Source organism: Euwallacea similis, chromosome 4, assembly GCF_039881205.1.
Source record: "Euwallacea similis isolate ESF13 chromosome 4, ESF131.1, whole genome shotgun sequence".
NCBI lineage: Eukaryota > Metazoa > Arthropoda > Insecta > Coleoptera > Curculionidae > Euwallacea > Euwallacea similis.
In genome coordinates, this window is record NC_089612.1 from 3,599,202 (window position 1) to 3,615,978 (window position 16,777).

Genomic DNA, 16,777 nt, shown 5'->3' on the forward strand with positions numbered 1-16,777 from the left:
GATAGAAATTAATTAAATGGAAATTATGCCAGATAAGGTATTATAGCTTATAGAGGTTAATATTGTTGTCCTATGCTTTCTATGAACGCAAAAAATTTCTTGTCATTATTTTTGTAAAAAAAAGTTAAGTTTAATTTTGAAGTAAATAACATAACATATTTCTTGATTTGCCTTAAAATGCTTCCTTTATTACCTCATTTAACGAAGGAATGAAGTGCGCAACGTGATACTGACTGACCACTCACATTGATCTTATGTTTTTTAAAGAAACACTGCGAGTTCACTCACAACAGAAGATACCTATCAAAAGCGATTTCACCACGTCTTCTGCGATCATAAGTTATTTGGTCTTTACAGTACTATTTTTATGTTTATTTTTAGAGTTATTTAGGTCAAAACTTCAAAGAGTTTAGTCCCAGGCGCCATATTGGAATCTTCTTTGTTGAAAGACGCTACCTTTCTGACATATTCTGACACTTTTGACAATGACAACAACAAAAAAAATTCTATCAAAAATATCAATAGATTTTCTTAAGTTTCCGATTTTCTTGCTTTAAACCCCAAACTTCTCATCTAATAAATCAATAGGAGCTTCCATTTCAAGGAAATGAAAACCTCCTTATTTCCAACAAAATTCCTTGTAAAACCATTTCGACTTTAGCTCAACATAGACCCTTTACAACATGGAAGTCTGTCGCCTCTGTTTGAATCTATTGGAGGAAAAGACCTTCTCAAAAGTTTCAGAGCCTTATAAATGCATAATCAACAACGTCATTCCAGAGGCGGTAAGGAACTTTTTTAAATACATTTCTCAAAAGTATTTGCAATTTTACCCTTTTGCAGGAACTGGATGTTACTGCAAACCCTGTTATTTGTTACAATTGTTCTAATTTGATAGACGAACTCAATAAGTTCAAGCTAAGATGTTATGACTCTCAACAGAAGTTGCTTTTAAAAGGAATGGGCAAAGAGAAACTAAAATTAACTGTAAAAGAAATTCTCGGGAACTGCAAAAAAAATTCAACCAAAGATCAGATTTGTCGTACGTGTTTAGGGCCCATTGACTGCGAATCCTTTACAGTATTAATCCCTTCCAACCCGGACGCCTATCTGGATAGCATGCTCCTAATGTGCCTTCCAGAACTGGTATGCTCTCACACTTCTTAAGTGTCCTTATTCCTTTAATGTTGGCTTTAGGACTTGTCATTATCCAGAGATCCAGTAATGTGCAAAAAATGTCTGGGTTATTTGCAAAAACTTCACCAATTAAAAAGAGCCTGTTTGGACATTGAAGAAGAACTGAGATGTCACAAGTTACAAAGAGGTGATGAGACTGTGGATTTATGTGCAGTAGTGGCAGAAAGACTTGTAAAAAAATCATTTGACATGAGTGGAGTACATGTGAAGAGTGAGGTGGATGATGAAGCTTTGATGGAGGATGAGGAAGCTGGAATTGTGGTTAAGGAGGAGCAGATTAATGTTAAAATGGAAGAGTAAGTATTAAGTTTGAGTTAAAGGATGTCTACAGGAGCTAACGTAGGCAGATTTACTTACATAAATTTTTTGGGAGCACAATATTAACCCTTATACTTAGGGGTAGTTGTATAAGATTTCGCCATTATGTATTTTCTTTTACCTTCTATTACTTTCTACTGTGTTTGTGTAGCAGTTCAATGAAAAATCTTAACAGGTAAGTACATTTTGTTTTATATTAAAGAGCTTTATTTAAACTTTATTCTCAACCTTCCTTGCCTTTTTAGGCAACTCCTTCAACACATCTGCAAATTCTGGATAAATCGGTTCTACTTCGTCTTCCCAAAAATTATGAATATGTGGTATCCGCTCAGCTATCTCAGTGCTCCAGTGGTGCAGTTTACATCTGACATTAACCTTCTCAGTTTTATTAATCTACAAACAAGCTCTTATACACACATTATTAAATAGAAAAAAATGATAAGTCTTACTGTGACTGTAACAAAAAATTCCTTATTTTCTAAATTCATGTCTGGACCAGTGATGAGTTTTTCAGGCAAAGTAATTGCCTCCTCTGGTACAATATAGCAACACTTCCTAAAGGAGACTTTTATATGCCAAGGCTTAATTGTCCAAGGGTGTTCTTTGTTCATCACCACCGACAAAACAACTCGAGACAATATGTTTGCTATCTAATTCTCACAAAATTAGTTTCAAATTGTTTATTCACAAATAAACTTACTATCAAAGCATTTGGCGAGCTATATTGAATCTTTTCCAAATCTGCACTAAAATGCTTATATTTTTCTAAATTTTCTGGGGTGGCATACACTGCTAGGCCAGGCAAAAGCAGACGGTTATAAGCATAATCAGGCTTAACAGATACTTTTTCGCCGATATTCCCTAGTCCATCAACGAATGTAGTTAATATCACATCTATAGGTTTAGGGGACTCAGTGTTGGTGTCTTTTACCAGGTCATAAATATAAAATCTGTTTCTTAGTTTTTTGGGACTTAGATTTTTCTTGTGTAGTGGTGCTACGTGCCTTCTTTTGAGGATAAAAGTGGTCTGGAGAATAAATTTAAGATTCAGAGACGGGAATTTTGCGACGAATTGAGGATACTCACGCGTATTTGTTCCCTTAAGAGGAGCGGTTTGGTTAAAAGAGTGCTGTCAGTTAGGGTTCTGGTTAGCGTGGAGATGCAATTTTTCCACATTTTCTTCAGTGGTCAAGAAGTATTTACGAGTTCCTGACAAATATGTTAGCAACTAATAAAACTAATCCTTAATGAGTGAGGTTATGTCATGACACTGTCCGTCGGTTAAATCTGCCATGTATATTATGGCTAAAAAAGAGGTTTTTTGTATATTATTATGCAAGAAGTAACAATAGTCCGACGCAGATTCGCATTAAAAAGTTAATACTGAAACTATATCAGAGCCATACTTTTAAATAGTATATTTTTGATTATTTTTTATCGTGTTTTGAAAATACTATAATATCTAGAGAAGAAATAATTATGATTGATTTAGTTACGAGAAGTTATGGTTTAGTGAATAAATATGAACTTTACCTAACTATTTACCCAATAAAACTTATAATATTGGAAAGGAGATGTAAAACTTATTTACTTAGTAATAATTAGTAAAACACGGTCTCATTTCATCATTATTTTTTACCACACCTTTATTTTCAGGCCGAGACCGCAAGTCTCCCAATCTTTTTAACATAAAAAAATCCGCTTGTGAAACCTTGAATTTTTAGCAAAAGCGAGTTGAACAAAGACATGAAAAATCTTTGCAGGTACCTCCTATATTAAGTGGTTGGTTGAGCTTCTTATACAATAGATAATTATTTATTTATAAAACTGCTGACTTTGTTTATTGCAAAACCTTTTAAAATTCAGTTCACTTTCGTATATGAAACGAGTTGTGTTGGAAAATTTTTAAGTAATACTTTAGTTGAATTAAAAATTTCTCTCTCCTTGTTACAGGTTTTTGCTTCAAGCGGGCATTGGCTTAATAAGAATAAACAACGGTAACACAATTCCTAGTCAGGTATTTTTTTATAATGCGAAATATGCACAATTATACGTATTGATTTTCAGGGCAACAATTTAGACCAAGAAACACACACACGCATATCCGGGCCTTGCGACTTAAAATGCGACATTTGCGATAAATCATTCTCCACCTTGTGGAACATGCAGAGACACAAACTAAACCACACTGGCGAGAAACGGTTTGAGTGCCCTTATTGCCAAATGCGCTATTCCCAAAAGCACATAATGGAGAAGCACATCCGAAGCCGCCACACCGGAGAACGACCTTTCAAATGCGATCAATGCCCCAAAACATTTACTGCCAAATCCAACCTAAACAGTCACTATAAAACGCATCAAGGCATACGACCCTACACCTGCGACATTTGCGGTCACACTTTCGGCCAAAAATCTAATTTAAAGAAGCACATAATTGGCCATTCAGAGTCTGTGCGTATCAAAGAATTTCAGTGTGAGGTTTGTCTGAAATGGTTTGCCACCAAGTACAACTTGCATTCGCACATGGAGATACACACTGGGGACAAACCGCACGAGTGTGATTTATGTGGGGAGACTTTTAGGCACACCATGAATTTAAAGGTGCACAAATTGGCGCACGCTGGAAAAAATCCATACACTTGCACCAGCTGTGGGATGCAGTTTTTGCACCATTCAGGGTTGAGTAACCATGAAAAGACGCACACGGGGGACAAGCCATATGAGTGTCCGATATGTGGGAAGAGATTTGTTAAGAAGTCGATTGTGGCTAGTCATATGACCCTGCACACGGGACAAAAGGAGTTTGAGTGTTTTATGTGCAAGAAAAAGTACGCGGATAAATCGAAGTTAAATTATCACTTGAAGAAGAAGTGTCTTAAGGGGATGGGGATGTCTGTAAGCGTGCGTTAATCCTCAAGCAGAATAGAAGTAAATGCCGTCGTGTTCCTAGATTAGATAATTATTGATATAGAAGAATAAACCAATGATAGATTTAAGGGGATATACATATATAAGGGGGGTTTTATTATTGTTTTAAGGAAATGTGCCTCTCAACAAGCCAAATGAAAAATTGCTGGAAGAATTTTTTGGCCTACGAGTATTTCAACGGTCAAAGAAAATCGATTCCGGAGTATATGAAATAGTTAAAATTGTCAAAAATATGCAGGATGCTTCTGAATAGATGGTAAAAATTTTAATGGGTGAATTCTGAGCCAAATTTAAGACGAAAAGTTCATATAAAGACATGTCCAAAAATGCTTTGTCTTTGATTTACAGGATATTTAAAAACGCCTTTTTTATCGTTTTTTTAAATTACTTGTTTATTTTTTATCGAAACTTATTGAAAATTTGTACATATCATACGCTGAGTGTTTCCTATAACTAGAAATTTTCGGGCTTTGATTTCATATACGGGGTGATGCGGATTGATGGGTCTTGAGCACTCATTTTTGGACATGTCTTTATATGAACTTTTCGTCTTAAATTTGGCTCAGGATTCACCCATTCATTAAAACTTTTACCATTTATTCAGAAACACCCTGTATGCAAGAATGCGTGATCTGTACACTGCTCATATTTCTGATAGTCCAGAATCGGTTCTCCTTTTTACTGAAACAAGCGTAATTATTCATTCTAAATAATGATAGGCATAGAGATGTGCCTGTGTAATTTCCAGAAGGATTATTGTGACTTCACGTTCAACACAATTACTTCAAATGGTACTTACTTCACAATAAGCCTTGTGGCATTTGCTTTTAGCAAGAACTAAGAATTAAGAACAGTTTTATTTAATTGAATTTTTTTTTTAATTTTCAGTTTGATTGGTTATAAAACAGTGGCGTAGGGGAATTGCATTTGATGAGTCGACAAACCGCTTTAAAATTACTACTTTAAAATAAACGAAAGGGAAGTTTTGAACATTTATAATTGTCCAAATAGACCATCTGTATAAATGAATTTTGGAGTAAATAATCGTGAACATATTGGGTATAAATCGTGAAATTTTCGGTTTGAACAGTTAGGAATCAGTGGAGTAGTTGAGTCGCATTTGATAAGTCGATAAACGTCTTCAAAGTCACTGCAAAAAAGGAACTTTTTTAAAATTTGTAATTGCTGAAATAGACCGTGTGGTATATTGTATTTATTTTGATACTTATAAATTCTGGTGTTAGCCGTAAATAACGCAGGTAGAAAATATTCATCTTTTTAGTTGTGGAGAATCCAGTAATATATGGTCGTTTCTAGAAGGCAGTGAGTATTATTTGCTGTGTATCTAACAACTATTTATGTTAATAATTAATTTAGTTTCAAAGACTATCCGCACCAATGAATTCTTTTGACGAATTTATACAGGCCATCTGCATCAACGAATTTTGCTCAGCTTGATTGGTTAGCAAACTGTGACTTACGGAAGTCTATAAACATCTTTATAGTTACTACACAAGAAAGGGAAAATTTTAACTGTGCAATTAAATTATTAGCGCCAATGAATTTTGCAGTACTAAATTGCCTTAGTATTTAGGAATCGGTGCTGAAGATGAATTGAATTTGTTGAGGCAAGAAATTTCCGTAACATTACTACTAAAGAAATTATTGAAAAGCTGTAATTGCCCAAATGAATCTTCGGTATTAAGGAATAAAATTCTGAAATTTTCGGTTTAGTTGATAAGGAACAGTGGCACAGGAGAATCGCATTTGAAGCTACAAACACCTCATTTCATTAGAAGTGATTTCGCTGGGTCCAATAAAAATTTAGATGGAAAATCGTTACCTTGAGAAATAATTGAGGTGATATCGATAGAAAAATTCTGAATTTCTCAGCGCTCAAGAAGAATTTACCCCCTTGCCTGAACCACAACTGGAATTTACATGTGCGCTTTTACTTCCGCTTGTTATTTACAGCAAAATACCGATAATTGAATTCTCAACAGTTATTTATTTATCCCTGGCGTTAATTGTACTTGGAAAACTCCACTGGAATCACATGATGTATTTTTAGTATTTACTTAAGGTGCGCTAAATAAACACACCACTTTAATACACCAAACACAAACATGAAGATCCTCAAGTCTTACTATTCAGCACTTATTATTGCCTTTATAATCCCAATTGTGTCCAACAGCGGTAATGTCACCAAATTTAATCGAAAGAACATTTTCCTGTCGCGCGAAAAACGATTTGTGAAGTGGCCGAAAAACAGCAATTTTGTGGTGAGTGTAGTAAAAAAAAGTAAAAAATATATATATAATTAATTATTATTAATTATTATAAAAAATTACACACCCGACTTTTACTTTAAACCTTTAGGTAAGCTTTTCTTTAATTAAACCCTTACTGCGCACTCAGCCTATGAGTTTATTCACTACCGTGTATGAATTCGACGTCCCTTTTGCCAACGTAGAAGACATTTTCTCCGATAACAAAAAAACCAAGAGACATGTGGAGGAAAGAAAATATTTGTTCCAGCAGTTGGAGGATTTTGTGACAATTTCGTAATTAAGGTGTACTATACACAGGGTGATCACTGAGAGTGATATGATTTCAGAATGGGGCTACACGGGGGCGCTTGCGTCAATAAGCTTTTGTGCGAATCTCAAACTTTTATTGAAACCTCAGGAAAGTCGATGTTAAGGGACCTTGTCAAGGTGCTTTTTGGGTGAGTCAATGCAGGTTTTTGGTGTAATGAAATTGTTGTCTAATTTTCTACAGGTCCAATCTGCAGGAAATTGAACTTTCAGGTTATAAGTGCCAACAGGAAAGCTTTCAGCTTTGCCCTCTATCTTTGCTGGATGTATTTATTAATTCTCGTACGAAACCGACAAGTTAAAAGTGAAATATCGGCCTTATACCCCAATACTGAAAATATTGAATTCTAAAATAAATTTTATACACCTTTTTGGCTAAAATTCATTTCTTCATTTCCTCTACACCCATAACAAATCGTATAACTCCGGTCTAATGCAGTGTATTGTAAATCTTCGCAGCGCTAATTAAACTAGAAAACATTGGTTTGAATATCGTGCAAAAAGCAGTTTTAACAGTACTTCTTTCACACTTTAACAATGAGGTTGATATACCTGACCCTATTTTCGTCTATCATCGCTCTTAGCGCTCAATCTGCTAATGTTACAAGCTTCCAGAGAAAAAACGTTTTTCTTTCACGTAGAAAGCGCTACGTGCAATGGCCCAAAGGCAGCAACTTTGTGGTATGTATCTTAACATTATTCATCTTCACTACTCAAATATGCAGATTTATCCTGCAGATAAATTTCACCTGCACTAAACCACTGTTGCGCTACCAGCCCTTAACATGGAACACAGTCTATGAAATGGACATTCCTTTTGCTGTAGCCACCGATATAAACTTTTTTAGACCGAATAAAAAAGTCAAGAGGCACGTTATGGAAAGGAGAAACTTGTACGAGCATTTAGAGGACTTTATGACCTTGTATATGAAGATTTATTATTTTAAACAAATTGAAGGGATTTTAAGTGACGGGTTTTAGATTGGGGCTCAATGGCAGAGCGTGCGTAAACAGGCTCATATGCGAGACTGAACAGTTTATACGAGAGAGACGGCATTCAATGATCAAGGATATGGTTCAGGTTTTGTTCGGGTAGGTGATAGTCGTTACCATACCCGGACGCCTTTAAATGCTAGTTTTTTAGGATCTTTGTAGGTGAAGAGGAGCTGAGGCAATATGGCAACGAATGCGAGAAGGAAAGTTTTAATGTGTGCCCTGTTTCTTTGCTAAATATTTTTATTCAATCCTACCCTGCGGGGAATAATTTCATTACTGAAACTTCCCTTGGAGAACTCTCTCAAAGTATCTCACAATAGGAGGTAGAATCAATAAAGAATTTTCACTCACTTTAATAACACTGATAAATATAGATTTTGTAACATGACAATGTTTAGGCGTTTCTAATGCATTTTAATACCCTGAAATCAAATCTGAAAATATAATCTTTCTATAGATATTCTGTAATATGCATAGTTATAATTTACAACACGCAAATTTTCTTATATTGCATCCTGTCCCGACATACAGGGTGTCTGGGTTTATTTCGGACAAATTGATATGGGAGATAGACCTAATCATTTTAAGCAAAAAATTCATATGAATATGGGTCCGGTTTTGAACGATAGCGGAGTTACAGGGTGTTAAAATTTAAGAAAAAAAATAGGTTTTTATTTTATTGTGCTTGACCTACTACAGATAAACCCTTCAAATTTGATATGCATATTAGGTAATAGGTGCTATTTAAAACGAGAGTAAATTTCCTCCAATTAGTTTCAACCATTACCACTTTTCCGTATTTGTTGATGAATTGTTTGAAGTGCTTTGCGATTAGGGTGTCGACGATTCACTGATCTCTTTGCATTGTTGTTACCATGGAAAATCAGTATGTTAAATTCTGATGGAAAATTTTGATAGTAATCATTCTGATTTTGCACATTTATTTTCAATTTGATTGATATTTATTATTATAGTTATTATTATTAATTTATCGTTGTTTTTGTTATTGTCAATAATTAATTTTTGTTTTTGTAATGCCTTTTCAATATACCAATTTGGAATATGTGGACATACACTTTATGTATGGATTCTTCAATTGGAAAAATAGTATGAGCTTCTTCATGTCTGTAGATTTGACTGAATTTATAAATTAATTCATTTATGAGGAAATCAAACAGAATTCGAACAAAAACTAAGAGAGAAAAAATTTAGGTAATAGATGGGAGAAGTTAAAAAAAAAATAAAAATTCATCAGTGGCGTATGATCAAATTTTTTGAAAAAATTTTATGAACTAAAACCTCGGAAAATGCAATACCCTGTATAGTAATTGGAGGAAATTTACTATCGTTTTAAGCAGCACCTATTACCTAATATGTACATATATAAAATTTGAAGGGCCTATTTGTAATAGGTCAAGTACAATAAAATAAAAACCTATTTTTTCCTTAAATTTTAACATTCTGTAATTCCGCTACCAATCGAGATCGGACCCATATTCATATGAATTTTTTTTGCTTAAAATGATAAGATCTATCTCCAATATCAATTTGTCCGAAACAAACTGGGACACCTTGTATATGGTGATCCATATATCCTGTTAAGACAAGTCTGTTTCTATTTATTACGTCTAAACAGTATACGCTTTGTGATCATATTGCGTTTATTAGTAGACGTACTACGATTAGTAGACGAGTTAGGTTTCCAAATCGGTTATATTTTCAATGTGTTGAACACTAAAATATTATGAGTTCTAGATTCATTTATGTTTTTTAATTTACTATGACTGCGGCTAACTTTAAATACAATGCCTAGATGGTGCATAAATAGTGCCGACAGTTTTTGTTGTGTGCGGAGAAGTTACTTTTAAATGAACTTCCTATTCCAAAACCACTAGAATTTTGGATATTGGATGAAAGAGAACTAGAATCCACTAATGGTTCAAGTGATTCAGATAACGTAATGGAATGGACAACCGATTCTTTATTTAACTTACCAGACTGTTCAGCATCACCGCATCTGATTTTATAGAGCGAACTTAATGATTTAATTCGAAATTTAAATCTATCAAAAATGTAGACAGAACTTTTAGTATTTAGATTAAAAAGATGGAATGTTCTCTACAATAACATAATTTTCTTCCGAAAACGCCAAAAATACTTCACACATTGCTTTCTTCAAGAAGGGGATTTAATATATTGCTAAAATGTTAATAATTTGTTTAAAGCATTAGGATAGAAACATGGTCCAAATGCTTAGCGCCCATTTATTAATTCTTTCAAACTTAGTTTAAAGGCGGTCTTGATTCACATTAATAAATATTCATCTGTACCTATAGCTCATGCAGTTCATATGAAGCAATTATACGAAAACATGCGAGTTTTTATAGAACATATCCGTTATAAACAATATGGGTAGGTCATATGTGAAGATTTAAAAGTGGTAGCCCTCCTCGGGGTATATCAAATAGTGTTGTTTCTTTTGCGAATGAGACAGCCGTACGCGAAATCATCATTATGTACAGAAAGAGTGGCTATCATGTTAGGCACTAACCCTGGGATTAAAAAATGTTACAAATGAACCATTAGTTGATTGCAAAAAGATATTACTTTCTCTTTGCACATTAAATTAAGGCTCATAAAGAATTTTGTTAAAGGAATGGACGGGAATGGAAGAGGATTCTTGTATCTAAGAGAAAAATTTCCAAAACTTAGTGAAGCAAACATTAAAGAGGGTATATTTATGGGTCCACAAATGAAGGAAATAATGAAAGATGAAATATTAGACAATATGCTGAATGGAACTGAATTACGAGCTTGGCGCGGTTTTATTTCCATTGTTTAAATTTTTTTTTGGAAAAGTGAAAGCTGACAATTAAAAAGCTATTGTGAGTCAACTACTTAATGCTTATAAAGGAATGGGATGTAACATGTTTTTCAAAACTCACTTTCTGGACTCTTACTTCGATTTCTTCCTTGAAAATTTGAGAAGAATAAATGAGGAGCATGGGGAATGATCCAACAAGACATCTCTGCTATGGAAAAACGACATCAAGGCAAATGGAGTGTCACTGTGTTTGCTGATTATTGCTGGGCATTGTTAAGAGATATTCCAGAAACAAAATATTGCAGTAAAACATCGAAAATTACATTCTGATCTACATTTAAAATTAATAGTAAAATACATCTGTTATATTTTGGTAGAAAACATTACGTCTTACAGCAAAAAAACTGTGGGTAATACAAAAAACTAAGGTAATTTTCGACTTTTTCGGCGAGTTTTTCATAATAAATACCTTGTTGAGAAAAAAAGTTAATTATTGTTGACTAGGGTAATTAGAGGACAGTTTTAAACAAAAACCTCAGGAATTGAAATTAACAGTGCAAATTCTCCTGGTCAACACTAATAATAAATCTACTAATAAACAAACATCCTCAGTCACAAGGAAACACTTACCAATAGAGAAAATTAGTTTTTATTCTTAAACAAACTCTTAATTTCTTCTTCTTCCTTGGCAGTGAGCTGATCTTTGGTCTTTTTCACTAAAGTGAAATTATATTTTGGCATTAGCCCCTTATGCTACTTAGCATTATGTCTTTTTAAAGTCATCAAATAAAATGTTTTAAAGCTGCATTTGTTACAATGGTGGATCTCATAAACCTGAAGCACTACTCGCAAATGCCTCTAAATGGTTGTCCTGTTTCTAAGATTTATTTCATATTTAACTAAAGCTCAAATTGAATATGAAACTTGCCTGTTTTTATATTGGCAAATAGAGTATTGATTGCCATGAATTTTAATCTTATGCCTCTGCAGTGAAAATTTGTAACTGGTTTTAAAGTCACATTGTGGATGGGTACAAGTCATATCCTACATGTCTTCATGTGTCATATGTTTTCTCAAATTAATCGTGTGATGGAAGCTGAAAGAGCAAAAAGGGCAATGGAATTTTTCTGCAACAAACACTTATTTTTACCACTAATCTAAAACATGAAAATTTAATACCTTTTTCTATATGAGAATTCTCAATGTGTCTCTTCATTTGGTCTTTATATATGGTTTGGTAGTTGTACAAATGGCAGAAATTCATTAGTCGAAGCTCTTCATTGAATATGGTGTGTGTAGTCAGCATGTGCATTACATAGTGTTTCTCATTAGTCATGGTAAATACACACTGACTGCAGGAATAGTGAATCTCCTGCTTGTGGTTTTTCAATACTTCTTTCATGATTTTGTCCAGTTTAGTGGGCTCCCTTGAAGCTACTTCTTGCACTTCTATTACTGAGAAATCAAGCCTAAAACAATATGCAGATGAGAGGTGCCCTTCAGGGGATAATAGATTTGGTATTTGGGAGCACAATATTGATATATTTCTACAGAATTGAATGGGAGCTAATAAAAGAGGTGTCAGTGCTCAGAAAGAGGCATTTTATTGAAACTACAATACACTGGTAACGTTTTACGAGTTTATTTTTGGTTTGAATTTAAAATTTGCAGTTCTATGGGGGTTTCATGTTTTCAATAATGGTTGTTATGGTGGAGATGTTTGGAAAAGTCCAGGAGCCCTAAAAGATATAACAGCAATGTCTGGGTTCGACTTAAACCTAAAAACGAAATATCTAAAGTTTCTTTAGTGACTTAAGTAATCATACAATACTGAAAATGAGAAAAATATTAAAAAACATCAATTTAAAAAAAATTTAACTATAAATATTCCAACTATAATAACTGTCAATAATCAAGTCAAATTTGAAAAAAATTCAAATAGGGCAGGTTTCGGTGTACTTCAAGTATAGGGAGAGTGTTTAGAACGTTGTTTCATCTCTTTATTTACGTATGCTAACCAAGGACAGATTAGAACGAGTGTGAACCCAATTGCTCGGGCATCTTTTCTGGAGTGAGAAGCGAGAAGAAAAACAATATTGATTTTTTTGTCCTCGTCCAGCTCTTAAATGACGTCGCCATTATCTATGCGTTCTATATAAGTTCTAACTAGTATGGAGGATGATTGTGCTTAGTTCGGCTTGTCGCTTTTTCCTCCGTCCACTAACGAGAATCTTTTTTCTCGCTTTCCAATATACTTGTAAAATTTAAACGATATTTGCCCGAATTCGTTAAATTTTACATTTAATTTAAAAATTATAATGAATGAAATAAAATCCCTCTAATAGTGTGTAGTCAAATAGTTGGAGTATTTACCAATTAAAAAATGGATCATTTCGACCAAGATGCTTGTGGTTTCTCGGTAAGTTCTTAAGTTAAGGGAACTAATCTGAAAACCAATAAACAGATTTTTAACAGAAAATTTTACATTTTTGCACTGCATTTCCTATTTCCCTGTATAGCGTTAAAAACTGGTTTAATTAAAGGTTAACTTTTGTACTTAATTTTAGAAGAAACATTCCTTCAATTCCTTTTTAATTTGTAAGTCATAGTCAAGGGCTAGGTCGTCTCTAAGAGGTAATGCCTTGAAAGTGCCGAAAAAATTATGCTATGTCGCTTTTTTTTTGTTAGCAGTTGATTAAAAAAAACACATCATTCTGTAACAAAACATATACGAGGCGTCCAAAAATAATGTAAAAAATTTGGTGCTTCAGTTGAAGAAATTTCAAAATGACCCAATATGCCTCTTACGATTGAGTCGCAAATTTTGACGATTGCAAATTTGTGAATGTTGCCAGTTACATTTTTTCAGAGGAAATAGGAGGGCACAGCAACACAGAGAATATATGTATAAAAAAATAGTAGCAACTCTGTTACATTAAATGGAACACCCTATATATTATTTCTTTTTTACTATTTTTACTTAATAACTTCTTTACCTATCTCGCGGGTTTTAAAATATGAATTACTGTTCTTATTTTTTTGTTCAAAATAAGGTCCTGATAAAACTTCTGTTACAACGCAATTTGAATTCACAAAATGCAGAAAATTTGCCGATTGTTTCCGAAAAGGTTACGAATTTTCTACATGCACAAAAACTGTATTTATCTCGCGCAAAATTAATGCTTTTAAAGTTAGACACTAAACGTGACTAAAGTGTATTTGTTTTAATAAAACGTCCTTTACATTAGAAAATGTGCTGAAAGATAATTAAATTTCCTTTAAAATGATTATCATGTTTCTATACCTAACCCATTATACTTGTTTTTGTTGTTTTTACATTTCACCTGGCAATCACGCGATTTCAAAGGGTCCGACAGAAATTCAAAAGCAGATTGTATTTACGTTTAGCACAAAATGGAAATCATTTTAAACATTTAGTAACTTAAATTTGACAAAATTACTAAAATGTACTAAATGTAAAAATACTAAATTATAAAAAGTCTAAAAATGTTATTCCTACAAATTTGTTATCGGTAAGTTCATGTTTTTAGCTCCACTGATTAATAACATTAAATTGACTTGTCTTTCGTTTTTCCGTTATTTTTCGAAAATGTTTTGACAAATTAAGTTTCTTAATGCACCGATATTTTGTACTCTTAATTACCTTTAATATGAGGTACAACTCGATGGGGGTGCCATTTAAAATATTCAAGTGGGGGTAGTGGAGTAGTGGAGTAGCAAGTTGTGACTATTACGTATAGTGGCGGATAAAAGTATCGAAAAATTTAAATTTTGAGTTGTGATTCCAAAATAGAAACGATTTATTAAAATAATGTTGCAATAATAATAGTAGGCATTATAAGGAATACATATATATCAGATTAAAATAGTTGATATGGTTTATAATTTGGTTTATTTTTTAAATTAACAAAATAATGCACTAACAAAAGTATGGAAACATTTCTATAATAAGGAGAAAATTAAATGAAATTCAAAAATTATTTAGTATTTAGTGCGATATCCATTGACATAAATTACCGCTCGACACCTTCGGCCCATAGTCATAAGTCTTGCACAAAAATTAGGTGGAATTTGTTGCTATTCTTCTTGTAACGCTGTCCAAAGATCTGTCCAATTTTTAATGTTCTTTTTTCTAATTTGGCAGTCCTGATAATTCCAAATATTCTCTATAGGGTTCAAATCCGGTGACTACGAAGGCCAGCGCATCAGGCGGATTCTTTGATCAGCAATCCAATTCTTAACCAAACGGGATGTGTGTTTGGGGTCATTGTCCTGTTGAAAAATCCAAGACAATGGCAGATTGTTTTCCTCGTATGGAATTAAATGATCTTTCAAAATATTAAGATAGATCTGCGCATTCATTCTACTCTCTATTTTTACTAGTGGACCCGTACCAGACCGCCGAAAGCAGCCCCACACCATCATGTTTCCACCGCCATGCTTTACTGTGGAAACAAGATTCTTTGGATCATATCCTTGGCCAACAAGTCGTCTAACACATCCAATAGAGTATCAACCAAAGAGATTAAACTTGCTTTCATCACTAAAGAGGACATTAGACCATTGATTTTGTGTCCAATCTTCATGGTCTTTAGCAAAACGTACTTGCTTCTGTCCGTAGCGCTTTGTAAGTAGAGGTTTTTTTACCCCACCCCTACCATGGAGATTTGCTGACAACAAACGACGCCTAATAGTTATATCAGAGACTTCGGCAACCCGATACTCCTTTAGCTCTTTATTTATGTCAATAGCAGTTTTCTTCGGATGGTTTTTAATTTTCGTATAATAATTCTGTCTATTCTTACAGTTGTTTTTAGTGGTCTGCCTTTTTTTAAATGCTGAATCTATAGTACCGCAAGTCAAAAATCTTTTAACAATTTTGCTAATAATACCCGTAAGCATCTTAAGCGATTTTGTTATATCAATTTACTTCGTACCACTTTGGTACAGTGAAATAATTTTTTTCTTTAAATCAGTACTATAATATTATATTAGGTCGTGTAGTATGAAATTAGTAGAATTGAATTGAAACTTTAGTCATTTTTTTTTCATATGAAATGTTTTTATTGTCAATCGAAATATGCACCACCATTATCAATAAACTTCTGCCATTTAACGGGAAGTTCATTGATTCCCCTGCTGTAAAAGCCTGCAGGCCGGGAGTCGATAAACTCTTGGAAGGCAGCTTTGACAGCCTCGTCGGAGTTGAATGTTTTCCCTACCAAGAAGTTATCCAAATTTTGAAAGAAGTGGTAATCAGTGGGTGCTAAGTCGGGTGAATACGGTGGATGACGAAGAGTTTCCAATTCCAACTCCTGTAGCTTGGCCAAGGTGACTTGTGCGGTGTGTGGCCAAGCGTTGTCGTGCAACAATAACGGTGCGCTTCGATTGACTAATCTTGGCTGCTTAACCGTCAGTTGCCTCATCATTTCGGTCAGTTGTCGGCAGTAGACATCAGCCGTAATCGATTCACCAGGTTTCATGAAGCTGTGATGGATGACACCTGCGTTGGACCACCAAACGGACACCATAAGCTTCTTTTGATGAAGTTTTTTTTTCGCACAATGTTTTGGTGGTTCATCTTGATCCAACCACTGCGATGAACGTCTGGTATTGTCATATAGGATCCATTTCTCATCACAAGTAACAATCCGATTCAAAAATGGATCGTTATTATACCGGCACAACAAAGAACAAGCTTCGAGACGTCGTTCTTTCTGTATGTCGCTCAACTCATGCGGTACCCACTTGTCCAGCTTTTTCACCTTACCAATTTCAGCCAAATGAGTCAATATTGTTTTTTTGGTTACACTGAATATTAACGATAATTCGCTTGCACTTTGACGTGGATTCGCTTCCACCACGCTTCCACATTTTCAGATAATCGTTATCCACT

General features: G+C 34.0%; 4 protein-coding genes across 5 annotated transcripts; 3 read left to right on the forward strand and 1 right to left on the reverse strand.

Moving 5' to 3' along the window:
* Window positions 1–527: 527 nt before the first annotated feature.
* Window positions 528–5,762, forward strand: LOC136408571 (zinc finger protein 214-like). Its single transcript, XM_066389639.1, has 5 exons — window positions 528–785; window positions 844–1,146; window positions 1,198–1,493; window positions 3,469–3,532; window positions 3,583–5,762. The coding sequence occupies exons 1-5, from the start codon at window positions 684–686 to the stop codon at window positions 4,423–4,425; spliced, it is 1,608 nt and encodes a 535-aa protein (XP_066245736.1). The 5' UTR covers window positions 528–683; the 3' UTR covers window positions 4,426–5,762.
* mRpL9 (mitochondrial ribosomal protein L9) lies at window positions 1,684–2,751 on the reverse strand. Of its 2 annotated transcripts, none has more exons than XM_066389665.1 (4): window positions 2,602–2,751; window positions 2,216–2,542; window positions 1,965–2,165; window positions 1,684–1,908 (listed from the first exon to the last, which is right to left on the reverse strand). In XM_066389665.1, the coding sequence occupies exons 1-4, from the start codon at window positions 2,689–2,691 to the stop codon at window positions 1,726–1,728; spliced, it is 801 nt and encodes a 266-aa protein (XP_066245762.1). In that variant the 5' UTR covers window positions 2,692–2,751; the 3' UTR covers window positions 1,684–1,725. The 2 variants fall into 2 exon arrangements, with proteins under 2 accessions (XP_066245762.1, XP_066245761.1); XM_066389664.1 differs by having other exon boundaries at window positions 1,965–2,161; window positions 2,212–2,542.
* A 609-nt stretch (window positions 5,763–6,371) lies between the features above and the next one.
* On the forward strand, window positions 6,372–7,369 carry LOC136408593 (uncharacterized). The gene is made up of 4 exons (XM_066389669.1): window positions 6,372–6,725; window positions 6,823–7,007; window positions 7,061–7,171; window positions 7,225–7,369. The coding sequence occupies exons 1-4, from the start codon at window positions 6,570–6,572 to the stop codon at window positions 7,340–7,342; spliced, it is 570 nt and encodes a 189-aa protein (XP_066245766.1). The 5' UTR covers window positions 6,372–6,569; the 3' UTR covers window positions 7,343–7,369.
* A 208-nt stretch (window positions 7,370–7,577) lies between these two features.
* On the forward strand, window positions 7,578–8,379 carry LOC136408761 (uncharacterized). The gene is made up of 4 exons (XM_066389906.1): window positions 7,578–7,721; window positions 7,779–7,963; window positions 8,022–8,132; window positions 8,185–8,379. The coding sequence occupies exons 1-4, from the start codon at window positions 7,578–7,580 to the stop codon at window positions 8,354–8,356; spliced, it is 612 nt and encodes a 203-aa protein (XP_066246003.1). The 3' UTR covers window positions 8,357–8,379.
* Window positions 8,380–16,777: the final 8,398 nt, after the last annotated feature.